We start from the raw sequence: 12,785 nt of genomic DNA, 5'->3' as shown, positions 1-12,785 counted from the left end.
CTCTCTAACACAAAAAACTTGATGGATGCTGATTGTAATACGAGTACAGCCAGAAGGTGGATAGCTGAGCTGAGTCCTTACACACCTCCTGACCTGACATTCAATAGAAATTACACTTTAGCTCCCACCTCAAAATATACCAAAGAAAATCTGATAAAATTTTCTGATTGCCCAATAAACAAAACACACAAAGAAAGATCTAAAACCTTGGAATTAGGAGTACACAGTAGCTCCTTTTCCTTCCACTATTTTTTACCTCCTGTTCAGGACAACAGGCATTGACTCTATTTTCTAGTTTCACAAATTGGGCATATTATATCAAGCACTCAATCAATAAATTTTAATATCTTATAGCATCCAATATGTGATCATGCTAGGTGCTACAGATAAGATGATGAAAAAGCAGGGGAAAACCCTCCATCCTGAAGCTTATATTCTATTAGGAGTTTAAAACAATAAACAAACATACAATTAAAATAATTATAAATTATAAGTGCTATGAGGAAAACTAATACATAACAATGTGATAGAGATACATTAGTATTACTAACGAGTGTTGTTGCTATTCCATGGAATTCATTATGTAGGATAATTCACACACACATATGTACATGACTAACGTATGGCTAGTCATTCACCTACTATGTGCTAGGCACTGTGTCCATGTTCCAGGTTCTGGGGAAAGAGCTGGGAATGAAACAAATAAATGTCCCTGTCTTCCTGCAGCTCACACAATAATGTAGGGAGACAGATGATTAAAAATATATAATTAAATTATAAGATATTTTAGAAGGGGATAAATGATATGTATAAAAACAAGGGGAAGGAGGATGAAGCGTATTAGGTGTTCACAGTATTTTAAGTTAGGTGGTCATTGAAAGGTGAGGAATCTGCAGGGAAATCTAGGGAAAGATGTTTGAGGTGCAGTGGGAGCATTTCTGGTGTGTTCAGGGAACAGCAAGTAATCCAGAGTGACTGGATTGACAGGAGCAAGAGGAAGGTCTCCAGTGGCCATGTGATGGAGACATATACAAGGACTGGATTTTCTTCTGAGGGAGAAAGGAAGTCATCGGAGAGCCTGCAGAAGGTTGATGTGATCAGAGAGCCATGCTAGCTGATATGGTTGGTCCTTTGAAAGATCAGAACAAGGTGTCCCTCTGGGGTGGGCGCAGTCCCACAGGAACAAGGCTCACCAAGTAGACAGCTGCTTTATGAGAAGAACAAGACTTCCCTTCTACAGGGAAAGTGGGCACATGAACTTGCCAGTGGACTATAGGCTAGATTCAGCATTACTGCCCTCTCAACTAGGGGCACTGTACACTGTATAAATTGTTCAACTGTGCCCTGAATATATTCTAACATCTTAAAGGAAACATAAAAATGACATTGCTAGAGCAGAGATATCCAAAAATAAATACAAATTTTCCCACAGGCATGCTCTATTTCCTTAAATTATTCTTTTGTGAGACAGATGGCAAACACTAGGAATAAAAGCTGAGGCTATGGGAACAGAAAAAGCTTCTCAAGTTATAGAAGTTATTAATGACAGGCTCTACCACCATCCTGGGGAGGAAAATACAGATATTCCTAATACCTCTGCTGCAATAGAAACAGTAAGCCGAAAATTGCAACTAGATAGTGAGCAGGGCCTGAGAATAGGCACAGGAGCTGATTGTATATGGCAGGAGAGTCAGACCCTCCAGTTCTATTGAAATACATTTGTAGCCAAGGCAAATAGGGTGACTCCCACATGGACAAGCAAATATTGAAGCTTTGGCTTCTCCCAACAAACAGAAATCCCCTGGTTGTAATAACGTGTTCAGCAGATTATCCCTCATCTAGGTCATCTAGCAGAGCTTCACTCATATAGTTCTTGCTTCCATGAGAAGCCTCTGGCACTGTTGTTCACAGGGGAGCATCCCTCCAGCATCCACCACGATTCTGCTAGAGGGCACACACCATCATTGTGTCTAGGTCACTTTTGCTGTTATCAGCTATAAAGCAAAGATCCAGGGGCTCAACATCTATCATCCAATATTGCAATTTAGGAGCAATAATAAATGAATATTACAGCTGACCATAATAAATGAAATTAGAATACTTGGAAAAGTATATTTTAGAGCTTGGACTTCAAAAAAGAAATGAAGGGCTGTCCTTCCCTTTTTTCTTAGGTTAATTTGACAGGGACAATATTAAATAGGATATCAGTTTTATAAAGACTTTTGAAAATTATAAAGATAAAAACAAAATAATCAAAAACTATAAAGTAATACTATAGAAAATTTTTGTAAACTCACAGTCCTTTCAAACAAACAGAACTTTCATGTCTGCATATTCCCATAAAGTTATTCTCAAATGTATATACATTTTATATAGTAGCCATTCTAGTATATACACAAATCTGTATCCCATTTTTTCCATTTAACATTTTAACTAAACATTTTTAAATGTTACTAATTCTGGTTATTAAAAAAAAGTTGTTTTTTTTTTTTTTAAGCAGTAGGTTAGGACAGGGATCAAACCCTAGACCTTGGTGTTATCAGCACTCAACTAACCAACTGAGCTAACTGGCCAGCCCATCATAATCACTATTTTAACATCTTAAGCTATTACTTGCCTAATTTAAGATAGTTACTTTGCTTCCAACTGAATCTTATTAAAAGTAATGTTGTAACAAAAATCATTTCGTTTTGGTTTTTAATCTTCTTATGTTCTCAGAAGTTATTAGGTTTAAACATGTGAATATTTTTATGACTTGTTACATAATGATAACTTACTTTCTAAATGTGTTATAACAACCTGTATTGTAAACAGCTTCATTTAAAATAGATACAAACTATCCCTGTACCTGTCAGCCACTGGTGGGAAAAAATAGATTCAAACCAGGGCATCAGTTAAATGGGTCAATCTCCATTGGCAGATGACCAGATAATCCAGTGGAATGTCAGCCATGTTCCAGAACACTACCAGCAAAAATACCATTATTTTTCTTTCTCTCAGTAGGTTTGACCTCTAGTTATGCAGAACCATTTATAAGTTCCTTCCATAAGATTTGGTATGACATTCAGACATGACATAATATAGAAGGAACAATCTGCTGTTATCATACCTGTTGGCCAGTCACCTGAAATGTCTCCTCTGCGTGTATACAGGTTATTTCAAGAGGTTCTGTCCCAGATACATGTCGCAACAATCGACAGGTCTACGAGAAAACACGTCTATAGTTAACTTGCACATTGTCATCCTTCACAATACATAATATGATTTTACAATATTTTTTTTTTAATTAAATTTTACAAATAAAATTCACTAAACCCTATAAAAGTAAATTTGTGCATTACTGAGAAGATTATTGTAATACTGTATTGGTCACTAACAGATTCTCTAGGAACAAACAAAGCAGAACAAATAAAGGTATAGCATATGGTTTCTACTTCCTATCTGATCATGGCAAGATAGTCACAGAATTTTAGAACCAGAAGGAATCTTCAGAAAAATCTAGTAATGCCCACACATTTTATGTATGAAGAAATTTGGCTCAGAGAAGTGACTTGCCCATGGTCTCACAGCTAAACTCTATCAAAGTTACTACAAGCTACACATTGTTTCTGTCAACAAAGAATACTTAGCCTTCATGATCAATTAAGTACGCACACCTTTCATTGGAGATAATACTGGATGAGGCAGACTAGTATGGTGAGTAGAGAGCCTATATCATAGAAAATTATTGATAATTTTCAGGCTGAAAACAGTAAATTAGAACATTTTTTTTCACTGTTAAGATTTGCTGCAGGATTCCTAAAATCAGCAAGTTTCCCTGCAGTCATAATATTTGGTTTATAAACATAACAGCATCAAATCTATTAAATAAAGGAGATGTATCTACAGTCATCTTAAGAAGGTTCCCTAGAAGTTTTCAGGCTGCTATGTAAGCATGTAAAGGAGAGGAAGCTAGTCCAGTTAGTCTAAAGGTTCCTTCTAACCATCAGTCTTTGAGATTTGGTGAGCAGGGTATATTAGATAATGTGAAGACAACTAGATGATTCATATCTGTACATTTGCATACCTGTTGGCTAGGACATACCTCACACACACAAGGTATACTTTTTTGGGGGGGGGGTTCATTTTTGGTTTTGGGGGTTTTTTACAAGCAGATGTCTGACATTTTCAATAGGTAGAAGGCTTAGAATATCAATTAATAAGCCACATTGGAATTATAACAAAAGTGGCAGGTGAAGCCACCAATAACACATAACTGGATAGAAGCAGAACAGCAGAGGTTTAGAGGAGGAAGAGTGTACTGGTTGTCTTCTCGCTGTCCATCCTTCTCTATTCTCCTCCCTTCTCGAATCTGCTTTTTGCCGTGGGTGACTGACCTGCATTGTCTACAGCTGCATGTGGCCCATGGGAAGTTCCAGCAATACATGAACAGGGATGAGGTGAGGAAGGGCCTTTACTCCCACGTTCCTTCCATGCAGGGTCACCTTGGGCTGTCTATGTGCCTAGCCCTAAAATCACAACCTCTCAAGGCAGTTCTCTGAAAGCCTTCCAGGTTCTACCTCCCCTGTTAGTGTGGGCCTACCATCTCTGCTATCACTAGCCCCAGTTACCACACTCTCACTTAGGGTCTCCCTGCACTCTGTCTATGCAAGTGTTAATAGCTCCTTTATTAAACCCTCTTCAAAATGTCCTAATTCAAGACTGCCATCTCTTTCCTGCTGAGACCCTGACAGATTCGAACAGAAACAAGGTCTTACAACATACCTCCACTGCTCTGCTCCAAGGTCTAATTTCTCTGAGACCATAAGGAAAAGAAGATTAAGAAGTGCATTTGTGGATTCTAGCATTTTTTTGTTTTTGTTTTAGAGGCCAGGCTATTGTAAAAAGTCTGTTATAAACAGAACAGACATACACTATACCTTTAATATTCCAAAGGAGAAAGAAAAAATGCTCAGATAAGTTAACCAAAAACTGTATTCGTGTTAATATTCCCTCATGATAGTACAGCAATCATTAAACTATAATTTCTTTTGCAAGCAAACCTATTACTCACCTCGACAAGCTGCTCTTTCTGTTCAGAGAGTTTACAGGCATATTCAGCCAAAGCTTCTAAATTTCCTTCTACTCCAGTAAGTTTTAATGCTTTTAGAACTACATGATCAGCATGGTATTTTAATAGATCTGCTGCCAGCTGTGTTGCTGTACTGTGAAGCTGCAGATGTGGGGGGTGAAGGGTGATGAAGAGAAGAAAAGAAAAGAAATAATAAGGTTTTGTGACCAAGAACCTCATAAGTACTTGAAAATCTAAAGACTAGAAACTTCAAAGCAGTCCCACTTGATCCGCTGGAGGGAAAGTATAAAGTTCCCTGTGTTAATTGCAGAAGTTGTGTAGCACTGGGGAGCTTACAAGTTCTCCCAAGGGCAGGAGTTATATCTTGCTCATCTCTGAATCCTGTGGTGCCAGCAGTAATGCTGTTTGCAGAAGATCAACTGGCCATCCAGTGGCTCAGTAACCTCATCCCTTTTTCATTCTATTATCAACCAGCTCTTTCCCACATAGCTTCTCTTAGTTAAAAAATGTTTCTGCTACTCTTAAAGTTGGTGAGGAATGAAACTATTAAGAATACGGTATTCAGATACTAAGGAGGAAAGGCAAATGGCAGTTAACGATCATTACTAAGTTTTTTAATATATTTTTGAAAAAATATCAAAGTGAGATTCAGTCAGTTAGGTAGTCAATAAAATTTTATTAAATACCTACATCATGGCGGACACTGTACTAGATGCTGGACATACATGACAAGCAGGACACAGTCCCTGCTCTCAGGGGGGTTACAGTCTATCTGTAGTTGCTATCCAGAACTTTACTCTCTAACTCTATGAACAAATTAGGTCCCAGGAGAAACAACAGATAAAAGGGAACAAACACCCCGAGGTTTTATTTGACTTTGGACAGAATGGATTTTAAGTAGGGCTCACTCTCACTGCATATCTTTGGACACTACTAACTCCAAATCTTTTCTTCTTATCCTACCTTTTTTTTTTTTTTTCTTCTTCTGATGAGACAGGTTATTTTGGGGTTGTCCAGAAAGAGATAATTTTTAATAACACTGCTCTTGGGAAAAATCTGACTTTAAATTAAGCCTATTTGAATGATTTCTCTTTTCCTGGAAGTAATCCAATGTCAACTCAAATTACAGGACTTTCTACTAAATTAACAATAGGGCAGTCTGCATTCATGCAATCCAGTGAGAATAATTACAGTCAAAAACAAAGGCATTAAAATCCACTTTCCTTTGGAAAGTAAATGCCACATAAGAATTTTAAAAGATTTTGTTTAACCAACAGGGCCTCAGAGAATATCTAATGGCAGCCCTTTATTTCACAGACTGTGAAACAGGTCCACAGAGATCAAGTGACTTGCCAAAGGTCACGTAACTCTTTCTACGGTTCTGGAAACAATACATTAACAAGGGAGGAAGAACACACACAAAGTTCCTGCTCTGTGCAATGTCCTGACAGCAGCTTTATATGCATTATCTCCCTTAATCCTTATAAGAATTCTTCAAGGTTAATGTGGTTATACTAATTTTAGAGGGAAGGAAAACGAAGCCTGAGGAAGTCTATCACCAAAGGATTTCATGCTCTACTGAGAGTCAGGATTTTTACAATAGTTAAACTTGAACAACCTGGAATAAAATGGGTAGGATTTTTTTTAGATCATAGAAAACCATGTCCTTCTGTATGTAACTGGATGTTTAAATGGAGGTCTCAGTAAAGGTATAAGTACCTTTACAGATGATCATGTATATAATTTAGAAATACCCAAAAAACAATTTCATTCTCTTGTGCCCTTGACCCATTTCAACAATGTAAAAGAATTAAGACATTTTCAAGGGGCTGGCTGGTTAGCTCACTTGGGAGAGTGTGGTGCTAGTAAAAGAATTAAGAAATTAGAGATAAGGGAGAGGCGAGGATAAGTTTGGAGAGCTGATGCATGCTTACTAAGAGTCCCACCTCCAGGCACCCCTCAGAGTGGAGGGAGCAACATGACATGGCAGTTGCAGTTGGCGGGGACAGAACACGAGAGCTTCTGAAAAACAGACTAACGTATCCCTGAGAGAGAAAGTCGGCTCTAAATGTGTATCAAGCCCAAAGCCCTCTTCTAAGGGAATCAATCACTAAGAACTTTCCACCTGTCAACTTCCTCTCTTCCTCCTCCTCTCTGTGCCACAACCTGGTAACAGCACAGAACAGCAGCTACATAATGGAGGATAAAGGGAGTGAAAAAGAGAGAAGAGACCACATCTTCCCCAAAAGCTTGAAGTGGGGCTGTGGGAGTGGGGAACAGGGGAGAAGTCCTCTAACTGAATGAAGACTGAAATAAAGATTAATATATTAGAGTAAACCCAAATATATTTTTGAACCAAGATTGTATATTATGACTTAAAGCAGGATTGGTGAACTTTTTCTGTAAAGGGCCAGATGGTAAATATTTAGAGCTTTTCAAGCCACACAGGCTCTATTGCAACTACCCAGCTCTGCTGTAGTTGTGAGAAAAGAGTAGACAACATGTACACAAATGGGCAGGATTGTGTCCCAAAAAACTCTACTTACAAAAACAGACAACCCAGTCCTAGTTTGTGAATCCTGGACTTAAAGTGACCATAGAACTTTCAATTACCTGAGAGTGGCCAAATAAGTCATGTGATGACCAAGTTTTCATTCATGAAACAGGGAATCTTCACAACCAAAAGAATATTTTTAGAAATCAACTTCAGTGAAGAATAATTGATATATAACAAAATGTACCCATTTTAAAGATACAATTTGATGATTTCTAAGAAACCTTTAAATGTAATCACTACTATAATCAATATTTTGAACATTTCCATTACCCCAAAAAGTCCTCCCACACCCCTTTGTACAGGTTGAGCATCCCTAATCCAAAAAGCTCCAAAATCCAAAATTTTTGAGCGCTGACATGATGCTCAAAGGAAATGCTCATTTTGGATTTCAGACTTTCAGATTAGGGATGCTCAACTGGCATTCTGTAAATATTACAAAATCTGAAAAAATCCAAAACCCAAAACACTTCTGGTCCCAAGCATTTCAGATAAGGGATATTCAACTTACAGTAAATATATGAATTTATGATCCCAAGCAGCCACTGATCTAATTTCTGACATTATTAATTAGTTTTGCCTTTTCTAGAATTTTTTCTAAATGGACTCACATATATATACTCTTTTGTGCCTGGCTTCTTTCATTTGGTATAATGTGTCAGTGATTCATCCATACCATTGCATATATCAATATTGGTAGAGTCATACCAAAATTCACTTATCAATTCCCCACTGAGGGCAATCTAAATTGTTTCCAGTTTTTGGCTATTATGAATTAAGTTGCTATGAACATTCATGTATAAGCTTTGAGGATGATGGCACTAATAAAATGATGCCTTCAAAATAACTATGTCAAAGGAAAACTTTTAAAACCACTTTCTAGGCACAGGGACATACTAATACTAATGCATTTCATACATACCATACAACATTAGCAAAGAATTATAAGAGGCTAAATTTCAAACTATACTTACTTCTTTCTTAAGTTCATTGAGACTGTGACTGATTTTCAAAATAGTGAGCTCCAGTTCTTCAGCAATGCTTTTTGTTTTCTTGCTTTGCTAAAAATTTTTAAAAGTATATATATAGTATTACCGCATCTTTTTAATCTGTTAGTTCCAATTTTATATGAACTATAAATCATAACAAATATTAATAGCATTTTGTGAACTATAAGAAAAGCTGATTTTAAAAATTTACCTGTTTCAATTTAGAGTAAAAAATAGAATTTTAGTTATTTAGTTATATTTTTCCACACTAACCATACAACAGGTGAATTTTTAAAACCTAATTTTCTTTAATAAATTCATCATGTCTAAGATTAATCTCTTTTATTTTCTGCCTGGAATTTTTATCCCTTCACTCTTAACCCACTTAAAAATTAAAATCCTATTCATCTTTAAGAACTTACATAAATGTCTCTTTCTCAGAAAGTCCTTTTCAAATCACCCAATCTAAATTATGCCCTCTTCTTACCCACTCTAATCTTTTCTCTCAGTAATAAGCCCAGTTTGCAATTACCTATTTATTGATTTTTCTGGTTTAAAGGCTATCTTCTCTATTAGGCCTGTATAAGCTTCATGAAGGCTAGGATCATGTTTATTTTGCTCACCAATGAATCCACAGTTTCTGGCACAGCAGATGGCAGGTAGTTAGGTGTTCAGTTCTTTGAGTGAGTATATCAAAGTTTAACGTCAATACCTTCATGAAGCTTCTTGATTCCTCCTCCTAAGAATAAATTCATCCTCCTACACACCCTCTCAATACGTGGTCTATACCTTCTTTTAGGACACTTGCAAAGCTCTTTGTACTTGTCTCACCCTTCCCACATTTTTCTATGTTGTAAAATTCTTGCAGGCAGATTTTATCTTATTCATCTTTAGATTTCTGGTGCCTGGCAAATAAAATGCACTCAATAACAACTGCTGAAAAAAAAAAATGAATGAATGAAAAATACACCCAGCATGCTGAATCAGAGATCTGAGTGCTTGTAAAATATGTGAAAGGTGCTTAATTGCAAATTTAAGTTTTGATAGAATCAGATTCCCAGCACAGAGCATTTCATCACAAGAAATGTTTTATATTGAATGTTGGCCTTAAAATTTAACACACTGAAGCGATCTACACTTCAGTTTAGCTATCACGAAGATAATTCAAACTAAACACAAAATATTGTTCCAATCTCTTACACTACTCTACTCTAGAGCAAGATTCCCTGTTAATGTGAGCATTTGCACTGTTGTGATGCCAAAAAAATATCCAAGAAATCTTCATTCATAAATCAATCCATTTACAAGGAAGTAAACTGCTGCTTCTCTCTGCACAGTCTCAGCCACATTCCTCTTTCTTCATTCTTACTGCCAAAGCTTTTGTTCATGACTTCCAGATTAGTTCTACCCCTGCTGTATGTTACAAACCATGTGAAATATGCTTTTTACATTCCTAAGTCTAAGAAATAAATAAATTAGACTTATTAAGTGCCAGAAACATGTCTCAGGCCTCTGTCTCTGTTTTGTAATCCACCTGCTATAGTAGATTGTGTACACGCTTCCTATGTTGTCCTGTATCTGTCAGTCTTTATCACTCTTGTCCAGATAACCTCCCCTGTTTAAAACTTATTAGCAGCCTTTTTAATGCTTATTAAGCAGCTGCCCAACAATTTTAGACCAGGAATCTGTTCAACGGTGAAAATTCTTTTACCTGCCAGCTGGATCTACCCTTGTCTTCATTGCATCTAGACCTCAATAAGTTTTCTAAAGCGTTGTATCTGCAAATCAGCTGTCCTCAGAGTTAAGAACTGTGCACATCTGAATGGCTCCGGCAGTAAAACTCAGGTCCCAAGAACCTCTAGGTAGGGGTCTACTTCTCTGCTCTTCACTCTGAAGAAGCATTTTGGGGAGGAATTTTCCAGAGGTGAGTTTGGTGGATGAGTGGGGACAACAGGGTACACTAGTGATGGTGACAGTGGCACAGAATCCAGACTGGCCAGGATGAGAAACAACAGGCCTGGAAACGACAAGTAGTGTGAGTGCTGGATGGGAAGGATATTTTGGCCAACTAGGAGGGAGAAAAGGGATGAGACATCCTTGTCCCATTCTAGACAAAATTTATACTCCTGGTGATTATGTTAGCTTCCACATCTCTCAAAACTGTAGGGAAAAGCTGTTATATAATATTTACTCTGATGAAAAAGTTCTTACAGCTTGAATCCACACAGAAATTAACTGCTGCAGTTCCATTCTCGCCTGAGTTGACAGCTCCAAGATGCGTTCCCTGTGCTCATGGCTGGTGTAGGCAGAATCAGTAAAGTCCTCTGTACGCTCCAAGATGGCTTCCAATGTCACAGAAAGGTTCTCTTTGGACTGAAAATAAAGATTCTCCCGAAGAGCTTCAAGATTCATCTGAGAACAAAAAAGATATACGTTCACATGAGTGAATATTCCCACCTAACCAAAATGGACTATAATTTCTAACAGTGCCCAGGAAAACGCTAGCAATTTCTTTCCCAAGCTGAGAGGAAATACAGCCTCCAATGATAAAGTATTCTCCACAAACCCAGAAGGAAACATTATTCAAGAGCCATCAGTGCTCATGCAAAGCTTCATTACCAGAGTTGCTAATACAGTGACATTCCTATGTGATCAGTAAATACTAAGGCAGGAAGAGCATCATCATGTAGCAACTGGTAGGAAAAATAAACCAGCCTCCAGGTAAAGGATTTGCATTTGAGAAAATGCCTAGGCAAAGTCCTGGAAGATATGTTGCACCCAAATATGTGCTGAGCCCAGGGGGATGGGTGGGGAAGGCGTAGGCTGTGAGAGGGACTGGGAAAGGCATCAATTTTTCCTTCCTTACTTCAGCAAAAACTCTCCTAGTTACCTAATTGGTCGCCCTATATTTTGTTATATGTCTCCAACAGCACCTCACTGACTAAATATCCCCTACCAGGGGGCCTGTATACCTGTCCTAATATGTAAACCTTTTGATAATGTCACTTCCAGAGAATCAGCTCCTCACCCTCTGCAGAATCAAGCCCAAACATCTACGGTATAGCGCAAAGTCCTGTATAGTTTTGTCTTTATATAACTCTCTAACAGTCTTTCTCACCCCTGAGCCCCAAGCAATCTTTCACTTCAGCCCAGTTGTGTGACAGCTCCTTGAACGTGTGAAGAACACATGCTCACTTGTACGATCTTTCTCTCTCTCAGCTTCCTAAGGTTCACTACGCCACGTCAACCTTATTCACCTCTAGCCCATGAGATATGTCACAGGTACAACTTGGGCCAAGGGGCAATAAGCAGTGATGATTAAGACTGTGGTCACAATGTATATGATGATCAGGACAGTTTACATTTGTTTAGCACTTTAAAATCCCTTCACAAATATTATTTTAAGTTAATCCTTAGATATAACCTATTTTAACATAAGTCATGAAAATACCAAAGTTTGGGAAGGTCAAGAGGCTATAGGGCAGTCCTTGCTTCCCCCTCTCCTCTTGGCCCAAATTGTGTCCAGGAATCACTCCATCCTAGGCAGACAGAAGCGTTTTTTTTACGCTAGAAAAAAACATGGATAATAGCAAGGTATGGAACTGATAATGAGGATCTGAGAAATTGAGAATTTAAACAGAATTAAAACATAAAACTCAGTCATGTTGACCTTACACCATTTATGTTAAGTTTTTGACTTTCCCTTTGGGGAGAACAAATACATGTTTTTTTTTTTTTTTTTTTTTAAACATGTTATGAAAAAAGCAGTATTAATATCATTATTAAATTAAATATTTTAATATTAATATTAAAAAGCAGTATTAATATGCTTAAAGGCGGGATTTTTTCATTCTCAATTAATTTATCTCTTCATTGTACATTTTTATGGGGTACAGCTTGTTGTTTCAATACATGTACATATTGTATAATGATTTAATCAGAACAGTTAGCATATTTATCACCTAAACATTTATCATTTCTTTGTGGTTATAACAGATATATGTGTTTTAGACAGCAACTAAGTAGTAGAGTTTTGTGGGTTTTTTGGAAGGACATTCATTTATACGGTTTCATAAGATCTGGCCATATACACAGAACCAAATAGAGTAAAGCATCCAGGTTCCCTCTACAGATTATACTGTCCATCAGAAAAAAAGTAAGATGCCAAAAA

General features: G+C 37.3%; 1 protein-coding gene across 2 annotated transcripts in view; it reads right to left on the bottom strand.

The window, feature by feature from the left end:
• Positions 1-12,785, bottom strand: part of CTNNAL1 (catenin alpha like 1) — a 59,127-nt gene that overhangs the window by 23,150 nt on the left and 23,192 nt on the right. Inside the window, exons 7-10 of one of the 2 annotated variants that reach the window (XM_063081965.1) lie at positions 10,826-11,026; positions 8,600-8,686; positions 5,054-5,212; positions 3,110-3,202 (exon numbers count right to left, since the gene is read on the bottom strand). In XM_063081965.1, coding sequence (XP_062938035.1) covers positions 3,110-3,202; positions 5,054-5,212; positions 8,600-8,686; positions 10,826-11,026 — 540 coding nt within the window. The remainder of the gene's footprint in view (positions 1-3,109; positions 3,203-5,053; positions 5,213-8,599; positions 8,687-10,825; positions 11,027-12,785) is intronic. The other variant, XM_063081966.1, reaches the window with a different exon arrangement.

This window comes from Cynocephalus volans, chromosome 17 (genome assembly GCF_027409185.1).
Source record: "Cynocephalus volans isolate mCynVol1 chromosome 17, mCynVol1.pri, whole genome shotgun sequence".
In the NCBI taxonomy this organism is placed as follows: domain Eukaryota; kingdom Metazoa; phylum Chordata; class Mammalia; order Dermoptera; family Cynocephalidae; genus Cynocephalus; species Cynocephalus volans.
The sequence above is the reverse complement of the archived record's forward strand: the minus strand, read 5'-3'. Positions and strand labels throughout refer to the sequence as shown.